The 21,475-nt window shown below is 37.8% G+C and overlaps 1 protein-coding gene across 1 annotated transcript in view; it reads left to right on the top strand.

The window, feature by feature from the left end:
- The window catches only part of LOC136677399 (centrosomal protein of 89 kDa-like), a 135,274-nt gene that overhangs the window by 23,308 nt on the left and 90,491 nt on the right, over positions 1 to 21,475 (top strand). The window contains exons 11-13 of the mRNA XM_066654919.1: positions 14,465 to 14,515; positions 16,139 to 16,222; positions 17,029 to 17,132. Of these exons, the coding sequence (XP_066511016.1) occupies positions 14,465 to 14,515; positions 16,139 to 16,222; positions 17,029 to 17,132 (239 nt within the window). The remainder of the gene's footprint in view (positions 1 to 14,464; positions 14,516 to 16,138; positions 16,223 to 17,028; positions 17,133 to 21,475) is intronic.

Genomic DNA, 21,475 nt, shown 5'->3' with positions numbered 1-21,475 from the left:
CAAAGGGAGCTCATGTTAAATAAAGAAATGACCCCAGGAGCTCATGGATATATAAGCCGCTATGAAACTACTCACAAATTAAATGTGATAATTGAAACCCAACTGTTGTTGCTGCGATTAGTATTAGCTGTTGAAATAACTGCATATGGCAAACTAACTTTTTCGCAAAAATGGATTGAGACAGTCATAGCACTGAAATTACATACGTCTATGATAAATAGTATGCCAAATATTACCTTAGTAAATACATTTAGTAATTGAAAAATACCTGGGTTGTATACAATGCAGAGTGAAAATTCAAAATCTGTAAACAATGGACACTGAACCAAAACTGAAAAAATCTGCAGCCAGCTTCTGTGGTTACTCATTTTGTAAATGTTGTAAAATTAGCAAGATTTGCTGGAGGTTTGATCTATCTCAGCTCATCAAGTTTTTGTCATGGAATTTGAGGTGTTCAGCTGTAAAAGTAGGGTGTCCTAATAATCCACATTTTCATGAAAGTAGTACGAACTACATAATGAGCATAGTACCTGATTTTGGATGCAGACAATTCCCAGATATTTGCTGAATTAATCATCTCAAATTCCACTGTTAGCTGAACTCATGCTGCCACACATAATGCCAACAACACTGGGTGAGGATAAGCATGTGCTTTTCCGAGCCATGTCAGCAACTGCCTCTTTTTGACTGCCCCATGTTCAGAAGAAAAGGGCACACTGCCCAGGTCTGCTACATCAGCTGACAGACCCCCATGTTGGCTGGCATAGTGAGTGCTATGTGATGAGGGAAGGGAGAGGGCCATCCCTCCCACCCAGAAGCTCTCAGCCTCACAATCTTAACTGGGGATCAAACCGTCATTCTCATGATGATATAAACAACAGTAACCACAGAGCTACATGGGAACCACAAGATTTAGTCTTTTAAAAGGAAATAAAAATACAACAAAACAAATGCAATAAAAATGAGAAGGAGCTGTAAAATAATTAAAGGAATGTGTAGAAGCTTACATTTTCATTGAAATGTGTTCCTTTGTCAAACATAATTTATAATTTACAAATGTATAACACCTGATTATTCCAATATTTCTTCTGCAACCAAGGGTATTAATAAGAAATACACACTTTACTTTTGTTATTAGAGCTGTGAAGATTTTTATTCTCTCATATATTCAATCAGATATGCTTTTGCACATAGTTATTTAGTTGTTCATTATGAGATTAATGTCTTATTTTAGCTGCTTTTTCTTGTTTTGACCATTTAGACCTGTTATCACATTTAAGCCTGATGGGTTATTCAGCAGATGTTTCTGTGTGAGGTTATGGCCACAAATAGTGCCTGCTTTGAGTTCTGTTAGTGGAAAAACCAGTAATTACCAGCAGACCGGCTGATGGTGGTGTGGGCTGTGTAATCTAGAGGTCAGCCAGTCCTCATAATCAGGGAAAAGCAGATATGTGTGTCTGGCTCTGAGCTATTTGTCTGATACATGCCATTTCTTTCTTTCTTTTTTTTTTTTTTCCTGAGACGAGAGGGATTGGACTGAGAGGTGACATTACGGTAATGATATGCTCTGCCTTTCATCTCTGTCTGCCTGATTAATGCATTATAGATGATAGTTTGCCTGGTAATGCAGTTTCAAAGCAGACTTAACTCAAGAGGTTGGGCTGATCAGATTTTTCAGTGAGGAAATTGGAGACTGCGTTAGATACGGCGGAAGATTCTGTTCTTGTCCTTTAGATAAAATATATTGTTGTTTTAGCTGTAATATTATTGCAAGCTACCTTCTTGCAAGATGATTTATAATGGAGGTCACATGGTCAGTACTTGTATCTGTGCAAACGTGCAAAAACATTGTTTTGGTACAAACACTGTGCAATGTACAACAAAATGTGTCTTCCAGTCCCAAGCTTGCTTCTTTAAAGATTTTTTTTTGCTGCCCATCATGTGTTTCCTGATGTTTGCTTGTGTTTCAAACTGTGGTTACAGGGCTAACCTAGCATGCACAATTAGCATTGTAAAAAATGAGCATATGTAGCAACCATAACACAGCACACACAGTTAGAACAATATCTTGAACAATCACTGCACCAATTGTATGATGCTCTGGAGCTGCTCCACCTGAGCCTAAGCTCACCATACACAGCACCAAACTATTAAGGGTATAACCAGTGGAACTAAGGAGTAGTGGTGAATTTTACAATTTCACTGAAAAGATTTAGAATGGGGTTTGTGATTCTTTGACCTAATCATCCGTCTTCAGTAGCTAAGCTTCATGGGCCAGAATGCAATCAAATCATTACAGCAATGTTCCAGGATATTGTGTAAACCCTTCCTTGAAGATTAGAGGCTGCTGCTGCATACAAACTCCGCATAAATATCCTTATTTCAAGAAACAGACCATCTTCCTCTACTATTTACTATGTTCTCACGTAGTTTGCTATGATGCATTTTGGTGCAAAACAAACCAAGGGGAAAATGCTCCAGGTTTACACACCATTTAACCGACTGTGTTCATTAATTAATGGCAGTGTCTACAATTGTGGGGAACTGCTGCTATTTCTGGTTTATTTCCGTTCAGAAGCTTGGTATCTTTTAAGACGTAACAGTATGTTTGAGGATAAAAATGACTGTTGTTTGTATGTGGCTGAAGTTTAACTTGAGGTTTAACATTTTTATTCAGTGTATTACCACAGAATTTAATGGTCCCCTGAACGTTTGGTTATAAACAGCAAAAATTAGCCAGTATTACCCACGTATGGAACAGGAACAGGAATAGAGAAATATCCTTATTTTGGTTCATGCTTTTCAACCTTTGGAGGTCTCTTTGTTGTCAAAACCATTTCTGTGCCATGAGCAGAGAGAATGAAAGCTTAGCATATTGGACAGAGTCCGTTTTATTTTTTTTTTACAGACACTGGGGCTTCGTAAACACATTACATTGGTTTCCAGCTCGCAAACAGACAGGAAAGCAGCAAATGATGAGGAAACTGTACAATTAAATTTTACTTCTGCATTTAGCCCAATCCTCTGGCACTGAACAGACTAATGCTTGTGACTAGTGGCATTACGCACACACACATCCGAAGCTGCAGGCAGCTATCCTTGACACCCAGGGAACATTTTGTGTATTAGGTGCCTTGCTCAAGAGCACTTTAGCCATGGATGTTCCTGCTGGACTGGTGCACTTTATTTTTTTATAAATATATGTATGTGTATGTGTATGTGTATATATATATATATATATATGTATGTATGTATGTATGTATGTATGTATGTATGTATGTATGTATGTATGTATGTATGTATGTATGTATGTATGTATGTATGTATGTATGTATGTATGTATGTATGTATGTGCGTGCGTGCGTGCGTGCGTGCGTGCGTGCGTGCGTGCGTGCGTGCGTGCGTGCGTGCGTGCGTGCGTGCGTGCGTGCGTGGAAGCTCAGAATATTACAAAGCATAATATAACATCAATCATCAATTCACATAGCCACTGTTGGGGAATTGGTTATGTGTCTGCAGTGCATCAAAGCTCATGTTAAAAAAGAAGACATGAATCGTAATTACATTTTTCTAGTTAATTTAATGGATTAAATGAATGCTGTTCTTTTTAATAAATCCCCCAAAGTTCTAAAGAACACCGTCAAGTTCACTGTCTTTTATATCCATGTTATATCCGAGAATCCTAGAAAGCTAACAGAGAATATATATTACATAAGGTGACACTGCTTGTTACCCAGGACTTTTTGAGGGACAGATTCTCTTGGTGGTTGTGTAGGCGAGCCTTTTTTTTCTGACAGAAGTGCTGGGAGCCTTAAGACCCAGCCATAGACCACTCTGTTCAATTCAATTTCAAAGTCTAAATTACCTGTCACCCGATGTCCTTGCTGAAGTCACGGTGTCTGGCTCTGCAACTATTTGTTAGGCTACAGTCAAATCTTTTAAGAAAAAGACACCAAACTGTAAGTGTAACTAAGTCTTTTTAAAGATTAATTAATTGCATGACCATATGGTAAAATAAAATCAAAAGTCAAGATTGAATGTGTATAAGCAACATTTCTTCTGTAGTTATGCTCTGCTACAGTTACAGCTTGTTCTCTTCTGGAAATGCTTTACACTCGATGTAAGAAGATTGCTGTGAGGATCCATAGCTTTGTGGCATTTTGCCACAAAAGCATCAGTGAGGTCAGGAACAGATGTTGAATAATCACCACTACAACTCATCCCAAGGAAGGAGCTCTGTTGCTCAAGGGTGTTTGGCTCTGCTCTATGTCTTAGTGCATCCTACACCCCTCTAGCTGACATTTTGTATTAAGCATGATGAAGAAAAAATAATGTGCTGCTTCTTCAGAGCAGCCCATTTCATTTCATGCTTGCCTATAGAGATTATACAAGCTATGTGTGCACATCTAAGTAACTCTATCCTCAGTAGATGTGTTTTAAAATAGTTATATTGTGTGTCTATGAACATTAGGACATTGTGTAATTCAGAATCAATATTGTCTAGTAATGTTTGATCAAAATTTAATGGCTTTTCCTACATCTGTCAAATCTTTTTTTTTTTTTTCTTCCACTACAGGGACAGAAAAATACAATATTATCCGGTATCATTTGTTCATGTTTTTCTTTATGCCCCCAATCCCTACATTTTATTGACTGTAATTCCTATCTAGCTCAGAGACCCTCTCTTTCATTTGACAATAGATCACTATGAACTGATTATTCTGGATTATGGACATATTTAGAATATATTACACATATTACTGCAGTAATCTTTAGATCACACTCTGTGTGCATTGTAAAATTTGTGTGTGCTCAGGACACAAATCCACAGACACTCTCAGCCAGTGTCGAATGCTACAATTTATATAAAATCATCATCTTTATCATTACATTGAGCAGTTAAGTGAGCCTGTGAATTTCAGCGGTTCTGTCCCAGTCCTCCACTGTTATGATCATTCTAGTCAGAGGACAGTTGCATATGAATGAGCAAAATGGAGCCATGTTTCATTGATGAGGGCTCCTCGAAAGCTCTGATTGATACAAGACTGAAAATGTGGCCTTCATCCTTCACATGCAGTGGCATAATATATTAATCCATATTTTGGTTTATGGTTTTTTTAAGACCATTGAGATTCTGATGATTGTAAATGGAGCAGGGCCATGTAAACAAGCCTGGAGTGTCTGTACTGAAAAGCCGAAGGACTGTTCCCATAAAAAAGCACCACTAATGAATTCATAAAACTGGAGCACATTGTACATTTCATGCATTAACAATTCATTTTGCAAGTTCAGGTTGCCTTCACATGCAATTCTAAGTTCATCCTTAATGATTAGAGAAGCAGAATTGGGTCTACCATTTGCTGGCCTTTTTTTTTCTCATGCATAATGGGTTTAACAAGAGTTTCTAACTCTAGCTCTACTGCGGTTTGTCAGTGGTGTATATATATTAGTTTCAAAGCTTAGGTTGTTACTCTAAACCTTAAAGCCACCTAAATCTATTTGTGAGGCACACACACTACAAGAACAGAATACATATTCATAGAAATGTGCTGTTAGTAACTCAAGAGAAGTTGATTTATCCAGTTTTATCCAGCATCTTTTGTCTGCATAAGCACTAGGTTCTGAATAGTGGCAGCTGTGCAGGTGGGAGTATCATAATTGCATATCGTGGAAGGGACCCAGTCACTTTCTTTGTTGGAAACGTTTGTCTCAAACACTTGTTACACATGCTTTTTACACACATTTACGTGGTATTTTCTATTGTGTTGGTTATACCATTGTCATTACCCATGAAAGTAAACAGGGATAAGCACTGCAGTTAGTTAGTTATCAGCAGTAGGGTTATACCTTTAAACCTTGTCATACCTTTTACACAGGAGGTTGTGACTGGGTTTCATTTAGCCTACAACTAAGGATATATCTAGTTGCTGTCTGATTAAAAATAAACATTGTATGTTCAGAAACAGCAATGGAAAAAGATTTTATTTCATGTCATTTTGGAGCCTTTCTATTGGCCTGTTCATCATGACATTTTGACAAGTCTAAAGGGCATTTGGTATCTTCAGACTTGGAAATGCAAGATTTTGTTCCCAAAGTAGGATACGTAGGGCCCACTGGATTCTAGTCATGCTTCATAGTCAGACATCTCTCTCTCTCTATTTGTGGTGTCTGGTTATATGTGAAGCTAGGAACAGAGAGAGTGGGTTAGCAGAGAAAAATGACGTCATGTACTTTGACTTTGGGGATAATATACAGAGAATGGCTGTCTTGTTATATTTGCAGATTTAACTGTAAAATTAGCATACATCTTGCTTAATAATGGTACTGTAAATGATGTAATGAATATATATTCCCAGCTGAATAATACAAGCCTACAATATTAATTGTTTAGTTCTAAAATGTTGTTGGATTTAATAAATTGTGTGCACGCCATGTTAGCAGAGGTAGAATTTATTGAGAGAATTGCCCTATTGTCCAACAATGTGATAAATGGTTGTGGTAAAGGATACAGGTGCTGGCAGGAAAAGGCTTTAGCACCATGGGCAGCAACTAGCAGTCTACATTGCTTAAGGAATGTTAGGCACATCTGGTTACACAGCAATTTAGCCAGAGTTCTATAAAGCTGGTCAGATCTTAGTATGAAAGTATGCTTTTGTGGAGCGTAGATAAATTGTGTTTTATTTGTGAAGGGATTTACACAGCTTTTACTGGCACGAAGCATCTTCGCAGAATTACCAGTGAATGTTTGGATTTTCCTGGAAAAGAGCTCTATTAAAGCAAAACACACAAAGAAAACAGGACTGAAAAGAGCAACCCAAAGCAGAACTACGATAAAAAAATATTTATTTATTTATTTATTTTTTTAACTGTAATATTTTCTATGCATGTTGAAGCAATAGGAACGAAAAAAAGAAACCCCGCAGAATTTAAACAAAACGCTTTGCTCCTCACAGGATAAGTAGCATTTTGTTGGCTACAATCCAATTTGGAAAACCAAAAGGAGAACAGAGTTTTGCAAGACATTTTACAGATTGCTCTGATAATTGTAGCTACATTTCCTCAAACGTGACAACACTGAAGGCAAACAAAAGTCTTTTGGCATGGGTCAAAATGTTCCAGTAGCAGTTGGAACATAGCTGATCCATTGTCCTGGTTGTCGCTGTGTCATTGTCAGAGACTGACATGATTGATTGAATTTATTCATGTCGCCGTGAAAGTTCACATGAGATGAGCTTTCCTAAATCAATTAAAGTCACAGAAGTTTGTTGGCACCTGCTTATACACCATACCTTTTTAAACTATGACCGATGGAAATTTTCTGTAGTAACACTTCTATACTTGTGGGAAGGCTTTACACTTGATGGTGGGTATTTGCTGAAAACATTTGATGGTATTGAGTAATGAGCAATAGTAAGTCCAAGTACAAATGTTGGAAGGTAGGTTTAAGATCTTAAAGCCATACCAACTCCATCACTCTGGAGAACAAATTTCCACTACTTCACAAGAGGTTTTAACCCATGATTTGCATTGAGCACGGGAAAGGCAACATAGATGTTTCTGGAGTACTACTGTTCTCACAGCAAAGCAAACTCCACCCCCCAACATTTTGTGTTCATTAAAGAGCTCTGCAGTATAACAACTGTAGAAAACAGACTGTGGCTTGTTGAACTTGTCCGAGTTTTTATTTAGTGTCTGAATTACCAGAGAAACACATTTGTAACTTCATCTGTTTAGTTTTGTAGCACTTTCAGTATACATTTATTTTTATGTAGTTAGAGGCCATCATTGTTATGATGTTAAGCTTGGTACAATAGTAGAACCAATGTTGGTGCCATATAGAACTTTTTTTTTTTTTTTTTAAATGGTACTATATAGAATCATCTATAGCACATTCTCCATCAATCTGAAGGACCCTTTCCACGATGCAATGACCTAGTGCTGGGCGGTATATTAGCACAAATCAATATCATGATTAATTGTACATTTTCCCATGATTAAGATTAATGACCGATTATTTAGTTTTTTGTATTTTTGTATGTTTAGGTTGCTTCCATGTGGCAGATAGGGGCAGAATCACGTGACTACAGCTTGGTAATGTGGTTTTAAAGTGACAGTACATGAATACACAGTGGGGACATAAAAGAAAAAAAAAGTTAAAATATTTGATATAATTTATTTAGATAAAATTATGTTGATTAGAAGTTTTGAATGTCGCAATGACCCTTTAAACATGCAAACTTGTTCAGGGTTCTATATAGAACCATTTTCTTTACTAAAGAACCTTTGTAGAACATAATTTTTAGTGTAATGCAAAGCACAGGTGGCATTTTCAAAAATGGATTTGTTCTGACAGTTAAATTTGGGTATATTTAATATATTGCAATAAATCATTTTGCAAAGGCCTTTCTGATAAAATCTTTCAGTCTGTCCTCAGCATAGGTCTAATCTTGTCTCTGAATCAAAGACTTTCCAAAGGGAATTCTGTATTAAGGATGTAATTTAGCTAAAGGCTGCAGTTAATCTGTGGGTAGAAAACTGATCCATGTCAGGGAGTCCCCTGTCTGGATTGCCCTTTGTGGCTGTCGATTGGCTGCTGTGAGGAGTATAAACATGGGGAAGCCACAAAGAGGCGCAGCATGTCAGCAGAGGCCTAGACTTTCATTTCACACTTCACATCTGCCTACTTCTTTTCCCTGTCCCTTAGGACTCTGCCGTTCTCTTTCTGTCTTTCTTTGTGTCACTTTCAGCAGGGAGCTGATTTAAACTTAAGGGAAATTGCTCAGTCTTCACACATGGTGACGCATGAGCCTTTAAGCTCCAGCAGACAGAAGCCTTGATTCAATAGCACCACAAGTTACTCTGTCTCTCTTTCTAGAGCCTATTACAAAACTCTTGATTGCTGTCGCACTGCCTCAAATGGCCCAGCGCTGCACTTGGAGCATTGTTTTTCTCAGGAAGAGAGTTAAATCTTAACTCACTGTGGAACAGAGGGCAGTCAACATAAGCCAGAGGAGCACAAACTAAGAAACGAGCAAACAGTCAAGGGGGCAGGGGAATAAGGAGTAAATGGGAAGAGGACTGTCACATCCCTTTGGCACTTCATTTTTATTTATTTATTTATTTATTTTTTACTCCAACTCCTGTCTGGTATCTCCCACTTATCACCTCCACCTATGTCTTGTTTTGCACTTGTCAAGACTGATATTTTCACATCATAGACACCAGAAAACCGTGTAAACTCAAAATGACAATAATAAGAGAAGATGAAAACTACATTTTTCCTGTCATTACACATTTTACATTGTTTTTCATGTTTCCACTTTAAATTATTTCACCAAAATTTGGATTTTATTGGAACTATACATCTATTGGTCTATACACCAGAAAATGTCAAGAGCAACATGTTTCAAATTACTGTAAAGTGGAATTATAGGGTCTAGTATATCCTGAAAGTACATGTTTTAATTTACCTAGAGCTTATGTTGTTTTAACCCTTTACACCTGCTTTGCAACCTGGTGTTCGCATGCCATTTATGAACATTCTTGAGTCACGCTGACACTGCCTTTATTATATCTTCATTATCAATTAGACTAAATTAAATTACAGAGTGTATATGCATCCTACCACCTATACCTCCTATTTATTTGTAGAAGTAAGTAGCTTAGGGAAATAGTGAGCAAATAATAAACTAGAGAGCACTGAGGAAGGGTACTTGAGGGAGTTCTGCAATAGGGTATATGCACAGCAGTCAGTTTGGTATAGTTTTTTTGCCAGTTAAACAGTGCATATTCAGGTGTATTTGTGGGTTAAAACTAAGGTCTGGCTTTTATTATGTCTTAAAACTGCACTTATCCCAGTTAGGGAAATTAGATGCCAAGTAATCAGTCGTTTCTTGTAGTCAGAATGTTGGATGTGGGGAAAAATGAGTAGTGTTGATAAGGGCCACAGTGTTATAATCTGGTTATCCCAGCACCTAGGGTGGACCATCTTCACAATGGTAAGGCTTGTGCGATGCTATTGATCAGTAGTTGTGAAAAAATTCTGAATGAGAAAAACGTCAAAAAATACTAGCCAAAGAAAAGTAGGTCCTCAAAGATCATCAGTGTGCCAGGGTGATGGAGGCATTCCATCTGATCCGAACTGATAGAACAGCTGCTGCCAAAACCATCTACACACAACATGCGAGCATCAAACCTGGACACTGGAGCAATGGAAGAAAGAAAATAGACAGTAAATATACTGGTAGTAAATCTGGTAGTAGTTGGGTATAATTACAAGCCTAAACAGGTGTAACCACTTAGACAAAATCACATGCAAAAATGAACGGGAAAGCCCATATTTAAATATTTATTCACTCATGTAGTCATTGTCTGTAACCGCTTATCCAGGGTTGCGGTGGGTCCGGAGCCTACATAGAATGACTGAGCGCAATGCAGGAACACACACTGTAGTGGGCGCCAGTCCTTGTGTTGTAGAATGTGTTGAAGAATATTATGATTTATAAAGAGAAAACAGTGTTCGGGTGTGTGTACGCACAGTTCTATAAATCTGATGTTTGTGCGCATGCACACTTTCACTCCAGAATTTCATAAATGAGGCCCCTGGGCTTGTGTGAGGATGGACTGCCGGCCTGTTCTGGGTGTAATCCTGCCTTGTGCTCAATGAATCTTCGTACGCTCTGGACCCACTGTAACCATGAAGTAGATAAGAGGTTACAGACAATAAATGAATAAATGAATGAATGAATATATCAGGCCAGTCTATATTGTAGTTATAGAGCTAAGTTAAGAGAGGGTGCCTTATACTCCCTAGTTGCACAGCTGTTTAACGTTTTAGTCTTTTGTCAAGAGATAATAGGGTTTAATCCTCCTGATGCTGCCACCGAAAGTCTGTAATTATCAGTACTGATATCATAAAACTGTCATCAGCACTCTCCAGTTTGGGCAAACTGACATTTTAGTAGTGCTGTAGTTTAAACCTTTGTCAGTGGAAGGAAAAGTGTATCTCTGATACTCATCTGATACACTGTCAAGAATAAATGTAAATTAACTTTGTGTCTGTGTGCATTTTTGCGTGTGGGCCATGTATCAACCTCAGTAACTGGGCTTGTTCTGAAATTTGCAGTGGCAATTGGTACTAAAGGGGCCTGTAAAAATATCCCTCTCTCTATGCTTGCAGTCTGCATTTCTGAGCCCCAAGTAAACTTCACACTTCTCCATCTACAAGCTCCCATCCATGTTTAAGCCTGCATCTGTAGAGCCTTTTAATAATACATGGAACAATCATCAATACGAAATAAATAAATAATTATTTGCTCAGTATAAGCAAGATTACCTGTCAGCTGGATAGATATTGTTTACTTTATAAGGGTTCATATTAAAACAAATCACTAAATGAAAATATTTCTTGTAATATTTAACATATCTCCTTAAGAGAGATCATACGATTTGCCAACATTCAATATATTTCCACTTGTTTGAAGTCAGACTTGTTCAGGATGTGCTGCTATCAGCTGGAAACTGATTATCCAAGTCTGGCCCAATTCTGTTCCATATGCCACCCACCAGTACCTCACATTATGCATAATCAGAGACACTTCATACACAGAAACAGTTTTTCATGCTCTTCCCTCATCCGTTCTCTTTCTTCTATTTTATTCTCTTTTTAATGCACTCTGCACTCTAATGCATTTTGATGATTTTTCTATTCAGCTGGATGCTGAAGTAGAATCTTGGCTGATGGCACCACCCGCTTAAAGCACATTCTTAACATTTTTATGTATGAAAATCACAGATGCCTGTCATTTCAGCTCTTCTGCTTCCATTAGATCAGACTAATTAATCAGATTTTTGTTTTTAATTTATATTTATTTTTACCCAATATTCTCCCAATATTTGGTCATTTCCAATTCCCTGCAATTGCACCATTCCACTGATTCCTCTAAAATATTTAAAGCCAGACACCTCTTGTTTTCAAACCACTTCTAGCACAGCACCACAGCTGAACTTGCTTGGAGGAGAACACTAAATGCCTAGAATGGCTAGCTAACAGACCCAATTCTGCTAGCAATGTATTCATTGATAAAGGAGAAGGAGATTCTACCACCTTAGAGAGCAAGGACAAGTATGCTTTTCTGGGGCTCCCTGCATGGAGAATTTTTTGCAGTGTGAGCTTGGCAGCACGTGGCTCAGTTGGCATTTGAACATCCCGACTGTGTGGTGCACTCTGTACTGCAAATGTCATAATGCATCAATTTTGATTCAGCACCAACAGCAAATAAACCATGGTGGGACCAATACAAAAAATCAAAAGCCCTATTCCAATTGCATGTTACAGCTTTACCCTTATGGGAGTTTTTTGCGACCTTCTTATTTATGAATTCAATGTGGAGAATTTTTTCAAAAGCAAGTATGTCAATGTATGAAACAAGCGCAAGTGAGCCCTTAAAAAATTTTCAATGTGTATGATTCTAATGAGCCACTGAAACATTTGTTTTCATCATTGCCCACAAGTTGTATTCGTGCAGTGAAGTGGCTCGTATGGTTTCTAATGGTTAATGAGCATTATATGCTATTGGGTATGTTTCTGCTCTCCTGCACATCACAGTTAAGAGCAGTGTTTGCTATTTTACTCCAATACATTTTTTAATTCAGTGAATATTTCCTCACATTTGCTAGCTCTCAGGTTGGTATGTGCCCTGGAAATAGGTCCGGTGTTTGTACACAGTCCTGGCTAGGAAAGGGAAACAAAATAATTGTCTCGGTCCAAACTGTCTCAGAAGCTCTGTCCCTACATTGTCACTGAGAAATACCATTTGTATGGTGGAGAGACCCCTGAAAGTTGAAAAGCATGAAACGTGATGAGGTTGTTGCTCTGTTTTCTGCTCAATTGGTGGGTAATGGAATTTTCCTGTTACACTTACATTACTTAAAGAAGAACTGACTCCAAATTTGGGAGACTGCTAACGGCATGAAAGTAAACACAGACTGAATATTCTACTAACAGCTTGAGTTACAGATGAGTTTCTGTGGTAATTCAGACAGTGAATGAAAAATTACAGACAAGTTGAAGTTTAATCACATACAAGCCAATGTCAGTTTCTTAAGATGCAGAGCTTCTGAATGAACACAAACAGGAAGTGGGGGGTTTGTTTTGCATTAAGAGCAGTAGTTCTCCAGCATCATCTGTTGTCTTTTAAGGTTTGATTGGATTAATAGGCAAAAACAATGGCATTTGTCTATTTAAAAAGAACAGAACATGTTGAAAGCTAGAATATGCTAACTGTCACAGCAATGAGTTACACAACAAACAAACAAGCAAAAGAACAATTTCTTACATTACATTATACAGCATTACCATCTACCATTACCATTGCTTTTTCTAATGGTCTGGCACCTGGTGTAAATGTGTTCCATGTTGTGGAAACTGATAGAATGGTCACAGACAAAAGAGGTTAGTGAACAAGAGATTACTTATAAATTCTTTGAGGAATATAATGAAGACTCAATGGGAATTTTCTTTTGCTAGTTTGAGTGTGAATGACAATTACAACTAAATGGTCTGCTGTATATATGTGATTTTGGCTCTAACTCCTTTTTTACTGGGACGTTTGCCTGACACTGTTTACATTACCCGATTGCAAAGATGCTCCCCTTGGAGCAACTTGGAATTAAATGCGTTGCCCAAGGGCACAGTGGCTGTAGAAAGATGTTATCAGCTGGTATTGAACTCAAGACCTTTCAGTTTTGGTTTATGGCCAGCAGTCTGCGATACATGCTGAATGGAAACTAGTGGGCTTCTGTCTTCACAGTTACAGGGTATAGATGTGCAGAGAAGTGCAGTTATTGAATATTTATACTGGAGTTTTTGATTGAGTATTGATTATAGAGACAATAAGACTAGCACATGTTTCACTTTAATGACTGAATGGGGAAAGCTTCTTCACATTTATCTTATCTTTATCTTTTTTTCTTATACTTTTTTATACTTTACTTTTTATTTTCTTCTTCTTCAGAATATAAGCATTTTCTCACATTCTGTTTTTAAACAAGTAAAGTCTAGGATAGAATTTCTCCAAGCTTTCAGTTGCAGCATCACATGCTGTGTGACCTGCAGTAATCGTATAAGCCTGCTGTTATCACCCAGTGAGTAGTGGGCTTTTACAACTGAAATTATGCTAGTGTGAAATCCAGAGCTGTAGGAAGCTTATGTGAACTGCTCCCGGAGTTAGCGCTGATTGTTGCCTCAAGTCAGGAATTTAGGAGCGAAGACACGGCCTGTGAGTTTATCTCCAAACAGTCACGTGTGTATTTAGCTTGATAAATACATATCTGACAAACATTTGTATATCTTTTAATGTACCTTTACAGTGTTAGGGTTAGGGTTAGGGAATAAGGATTCATTTTATCAGATATTTGTTACATTTCCTGTAGAATTAACTTTCTCACATCTTTCATTCCCCAGTGTTCTCGGCACAGTGGTCTACCAATGAAAGGACCAGCTCCACCGTGGCTGGTGAGTGAGACTCCTCCACATTCTACTATTTATGATTTTTAACACACTTGTTTTAAATTTCACCAAGTTAGGCCATCATTATCTGAACAATAGGGCACACTCCCTCTAGGTAGACGAAGAGAATCTGCCCCAAGTGTCCAAGTTCAAGTATCTCAGCATCTAGATCAGTTGGTGGGAAGAGAGAATATGAGATTTAAGTATGGTGGCCGCTGTAATGCAGTCATTAAACTGGATCTTATTGGTGAAGAGGGACCTAAGCAAAGCTGTCAGTTTACCAGTTTATTTATATCTACAACTCACCTGTGGTCATTAACTTTGGGTCATGTCCAAAAAGAACAAGAGCATGGCGACAAATTAGTTTTCACTGGTGGGTTGATGGGTTCACTCTCCATGATTGGGATGCTTGGGTGCCTCCCACTGAATGTATACCAGGCATGGAAAACTGTTAGGATGGTTGTATTCACACTAAACACTCCATACTGTGTCTGAGCACTTTCCATCCACAAAATCCAGTCCAAAAACACACATTGGTAGGTGGATTGACTACTCAACAGTGTCCTTAAGTATGAGTGTGCGTTGCCCTGCGATGGACTGGCACCTCCTCCAGGAAGTGTTCCTGCCGTGACCCTGAACTGGATAAGCGGTTACAGAAAATGAATGAATGGATGAATGAATGCCCAGCCCTCCTCTGTAGTATGATCACTCATTGTGCCTGAGCATGGAACTTAAACGTGATGTCAATGATGTAGTACTCACTGTAACCAAACATAGTAGCACAGGAATCACTCTGGTCTACTGCTGAGGTGCAGTGTTCGCTGGAAGTGTTTGCTGATCAAATTTACAACTCTTTGCCTCTTCTCATCTTCTTTTATGTGCAATGCAATTAAAGGAAAATCACTGTGCTGCATAATTGATAGAATTTGCGATTGAGCTGGCCCAAAAAAAATGACTCCATATAAGCCACAAAGTACAATCATGAATCACATTTTGTTGTGAATCACATTTTGTTGTGCAGTAGCATCTTTATTTAAAAAATATTGCTACAGCGTGTTGACATAAGCTTGCTTGGGCCGTGTACATTAAATGCAATGTGAACAGTGAGGTAGCGGGGAAGGTGACAATCATGCGTGACAGTACACCCTGTGTCTCCTGGCACCATGCATTGTAAAGTCCACAACCTTTGTTCATATTGTGTATGGTGGTCTGGCTCTAGCAGGTACATTATAAATTGATCACAAATATTTCTTACTGATTCAGTCTCAACTTCTTTTTTGGCCTTTTTCCTGCCCACACTGGTGAATATATCTTCTTTAGGCAAGCTTTAATGTTTGAACCTTTGGCTCTTAATTACGTTCACACACCTATCTTTCCCTCTCTATTTCTGTTCGAAACTGTGCTGTAAATGATTGATAAAAGATTAATTCCCTTTGAGTTCAAAGCATTTGCACATGATAATGGCATTAATGTTCGACACGTTTAGTGCTCACAACTAACGAAGACTAATAGCTAAAGCAGTTTTCTGTAGGGCAGCTTTTGTGTAGTGCATAGAGCTTTGCCATGGATTTTTGCTGCTTTTTGTTCTTTCCCTAAGGTGCTTTTTGTTGTCCTCTTGATTGCCTGCAGCTGGATATGAAATATTTATCGCCACTCTTACTGGCTTATGAGGACCAGCTGATGGAGAGAGACAAGCTCCTCAAGTCCTGCGAGGTGAGTGTGTGAATTACCTGCAATCAATAGTGAGTGTTTATATAAAAAAGCTGCACACCACATCCTAGGGCTTACATTTGAGTTTGAACAACTCATCACTATATGTCATTTTGTGTGTGTGTGTGTGTGTGTGTGTGTGTGTGTGTGTGTGCATACCACCTTTGCTTTACCACCAGTGGCAAATATACTTTCTAGCACTGTACTGTGAGTTGTAAACTCCAATTTTTCCTGTTGAATTACATTTAAGGATGTATAATAAAATAAAGACAGGGGAAAACAATTTCAACCATGTGACTTTACACAAAGCAAAGAGGAAAACTGCACAGTTTTGTGAAATAATTGCTATGAGTCATATAATACAGTATATTTACAGTTTGGGTGTTATGTGTACATATATTTGAAAAAATTTGAATAGTGTAAGTTACAGTGAATTATTACTCTGTAGGCTGCCATGTAGATTGTTAAATGACATATGCCCAAACACTTATGCCCAAAGCTTTCTACAACACGGAGCTATTTGTGTGCATTATTGAAAAAGATGGAACAAGCCTAATTACTGCAAACTTTAATGCTCAGGTGTACATACAAAGTGAAATAATTGCTTCTTTTTAATGTCTTGCCACCAATGTGGAGAAATGAAATATATAATAACAAAGTTACCGTGCTTAAATCTGTGAATGATTTAATATATCTCAGGTGCAGTGCATCACACCTGACAAAAAGACCTGAATATATAGTGAAGTTTATTAATTGAAAAGCAGTGGAATAGTGTAGTGTAGATATCTGTCATTTTCTTGTTCTCACAGGAAGAAGTTAAGAGGTTGAGAGCATGCTCAGAAGAGGTGATTCAAGAGAATGAGAAACTTCATGCAGAACTCAGAAAGAAAAGCAGTGTCAGCAATAAAGAATGGTAAGCTTACATCGATAAAAATCCAAGCACATGCTTCATCAAGAATATCTTTGTTTGTAGTTAAGTGTGAGATGTAATAAGTATCTTGCGCATGTAATCATTAACAACAGAAGGTTATTTGCCATTGGTTTAGCAGCACTTTGCTATTACTAAATGCTTGACTTGATGATAAAATACCATGCTGGAATAACCAGTTATTTGAAGGGATGCATAAATAATTGTAAAAAAAAAATTTTCCAACCAAGTACGAGTACAAGTATGTGTAGTTTTGTACTTACCGATACCGATACTCAGAATTAAGCGTTCAGGAGCATTGTGTAATAGTGTAGTTATTAATTCAAATATTTTTGTTTAATTAAAAATGTGTGTTTTTGTATATATATATATATATATATATATATATATATATATATCCATCCATCCATTATCTGTAACCGCTTATCCAATTTAGGGTCGCGGGGGGTCCAGAGCCTACCTGGAATCATCGGGCGCAAGGCGGGAATACAACCTGGAGGGGACGCCAGTCCTTCACAGGGCAATACAGACACACACACATTCACTCACACACTCACACCTACGGACACTTTCGAGTCGCCAATCCACCTGCAACGTGTGTTTTTGGACTGTGAGAGGAAACCGGAGCACCCGGAGGAAACCCACGCGGACACGGGGAGAACACACCAACTCCTCACAGACAGTCACCCGGAGTTGGAATCGAACCCACAACCTCCAGGTCCCTGGAGCTGTGTGAGTGCGACACTACCTGCTGCGCCACCGTGCCGCCCGTATATATATATATATATATATATATATATATATATAAGTAATATGACAGTCAACAAGGTCTTGATATGCATTTGCATAATGTCCATAACAGTTTCCGTTATACGATAGTGGCTGGGAAGTTCTGCACTTGGGAGTGTTTATTTATTGGCAGTTTTTATTTAAGAGGAGCACCCTGACCTATGGCGTTGGGTCCAATTCATAATTGGGAGCGGAAAAAAAATTTAGTTTGAGGATAAACCATGTCAGGCAACAAACAGTGATCTCGCAAACGGGAAAACATTTCCCTGGAGGAAAATAGGGAGGAAAAATACACCTTATTCGAGGACAGTCAAAGCAGCACACTCACTGCTCTCTGGTTCTCCCTGCAGTCTGCTTTGCTTGGGTTGCCAGCACTCATTGTGAAATAATTTCAGATTGGCAACATTTTGAGTTGTCTGCTCATTAGCGTAGCAATGTGCACTAGGTACAAGGTATTTGATGTTGGTATCAGAGCCTCATTTGTGATTACAAATATGAGTAAATGAACACGGTATTGGACAAATACCTGATCCCAGTATCATTATTCATGCACCTCTAGTTATTTTACACATTGGTATACTGTACATTAATAATATATATTAATGAATGAGTGAATTAACGTTTTAAGCATTAGCTCTGTCATCAGTAGATTGTGAGGTTGATCACTGGTTATGCCAGGACTGCATTCTAACTATAAATACTGGCCTTGCTTGAAAAAAATTGGACATGGTGAAGTTACACTCACAACATTACATGGCATTCAAAACCATGACTGTATTCATTTGTATTTATTCTAATGGTAGTGTCATTTTGAACAAAAAATTCTTAAATATGTCTAGATATATCATTTTCTCAGATGGTTCTGAAGAAGAATTACACAGTAATCTATGCAATACATGAGTCAACACAAATGGCACTATTAGCACCTGTAATAAAGATACAATAAAACTAGTAATGTATGAAATGTGTCATATGCATAAAATACAATTCCCATTATAAGAAAATTTGGGACATGTTCTAACAAACTTAAAAAAACAGAAATTAATTAGTTTAATTGATTTACTGGAACCTTTATTTAAAATATAATATGACAAAAATATTTTTGTTGTTTTGTATTAGTTAATTATAAACACATTTACAAACTGATGCCTTCAACACACTCAAAAAACTCTGTTTCCCCCTGGGTCACATCACCTTTTTTACTAATTATACTTTTTAATCATTTGGCAATTGAAGATATTAATTGTTGAAGTTTAGCAAGTGCAATTTTTGCCCATTCTTGTTGTATACCTGCTTAACATTATTTGTCTACAAAGCCACGCTGTTTTTACTCATCCAGAATGGAGCCTAGCACAATTTGCTGCAATAGAAGAGTTCCTGGGAAAAGAATTTATTTTCACAGCAGCATACAGTATGTCTCTCCAAATACCAATAATAATAATGTGGCTGTGTTCATGACACCACCTGTGTTCGATGGTCACACACCTTCAGCAGCGTGTATATATATATATACAACGTTCAGGAGACTTAGCAAATTACAGTTTCTAGCAATATTGCATTTTTAGGACGTGCCCTAGCTTTTCTGGATATCGGGTTTATACATCAATACATGAACATGTACAATTACTTTTCTCAGAGCAACTCTTTGTATATACACGCACAGCTACACAGCGACTAATCAAATAAACACACACTCATGCTCATGCAGTAAGTATAGCATCGTCAGCAATAAAGCACTATCCTGTTATTCCCCAACACCTTCTTAATATTCATCAAATCCATCAAATTATGCAAGGAACACTGTCTATGCTTTATGTAGTTCCTAATATATTAGTCTTATTATTCATGGTGAGTCTTTTTTCTCATCACACACACACCGCTCATTTTCCATTGCTAAGCAAGTGCACTGTACTGACTCCTCAGGGTTGTTAAGGGACTTTAAGATGTCATTAGGTAAACTGCTATACTCTGCCATTCTTGCTACACAGGCAATTTCCCTGGCCTTGGACTTCAGCTTTAAATTAAAGACTAATGCACATTACCTCATGCTACAGAGGTCTGCGCTCATGCGTGGTGTATCTCAAGTCCTCCCCTACTTATATTTTGTGCATCGAGTGAAAATCTGGTGTAGTTTAAAGACTACACACACCTTTTCCACAAGTAAGCACACTTCCCTGGGGCCTCAATGAAAAATCTTTGACATGTTTTAGTGAAAATATCACAGGGATCAAACGATACAACATCTTTCCCTGTCTAAACAACCCTATTAAGAATGACTTATGAATGACCTATTAAGAATGACTTACAGGTTTTCAGTGCCTGTTCCTTTAAATGACAATGAGCTACACACAGCTCACGCCGAGCTCACACACAATGGGAAGCAGCTGTGTCAAGTGAGGCATAGAGAAGCTCTATATTTAACTTGGTTGTCTTCCTTCTCCCAGCATTTATGCTCATTTTGGATTGTTCTCTTTCTTCTCCACTCCTTTTACCATTTTCTCATGTATTCGTTCTTGTTTTGGCTCTGTTTTCTCATGTCTCTCTGAGTGTGTCTGTTTTACATAGTTTAAACCTGCCTAAGTGCAGTTGCTGTGTTTGAAGATGGTCAGATGGGGTGCAGTATAATTCTTATGTGCCTGCACTCCATGTAAGGAGCAGCATAAAAACAGAATGACTCGTTTCATCTCTTGTTTACAGACCTAGGTAAACTCTTCATTAGGTGGTCTTTTTTCACAGTTTGTGGGTTGGTAGGCACTCCAGATCCCCAGATGAATGTGCACATGCACTGGAAAAGTGATTTTTAATAATATGTCTACTTTAATGGCCATCAACTGTGTTTTTAACCAATTTTATTATTATTTTCTTAATCAGGCATTCAAGTAAGACCACGCTACTGCTTCTTCTTTCCTGACACTGCCACTAAGCTAATTTTCACTGTAATACACTTAGGATGGGCTGCTGTGAGTTTGGTCAGACTCCCCATATATACAACTACCCCACAGGAACAATACAAAACTGACAACATATCATCACACCATGTGAGTGTGTAGTTTTTTAGGCCAGATATATTACAGGATTCACAAACAAAGGGGAAAACCACAGAGAGTATCAGGATATAAGGAGCTAATATTATGACATTCAAACAGAGATAATGTGGTAAAATACTCTGTAAAATCACAAATGCGGAAAACATAGAGAGTTAAATCAAACAAAGAATAAGACACAGATCACTTCTTTTGCTAGCTGCTCTATGTGTGCTGTGTTTTCGCTATAATTAAGATGACACTGAACAAAACGAAATCAAAAGTAAACGCTGAGAAAAAACATTTCAGCGACCAGAGCACAATCACACACCAAATATAAACAAAAAACTAAAAAAATAAGAGAGAAACAAGCTCCCAGCCACATTAGAAAAAATATCCTAGCTTTAACACTGGAGCATATTTACAGTACAAGCCTCGTAACTGAACTCTGAGGGTCAAAAATACAACAACAAAATAATTGTTCATTAATCGTAATCATGGTAAAATGTACAATTA

Source organism: Hoplias malabaricus, chromosome X2 (assembly GCF_029633855.1).
Source record: "Hoplias malabaricus isolate fHopMal1 chromosome X2, fHopMal1.hap1, whole genome shotgun sequence".
NCBI lineage: Eukaryota > Metazoa > Chordata > Actinopteri > Characiformes > Erythrinidae > Hoplias > Hoplias malabaricus.
Note: the sequence above shows the minus strand (reverse complement) of the source record. Positions and strands in the feature narration are given on the sequence as shown.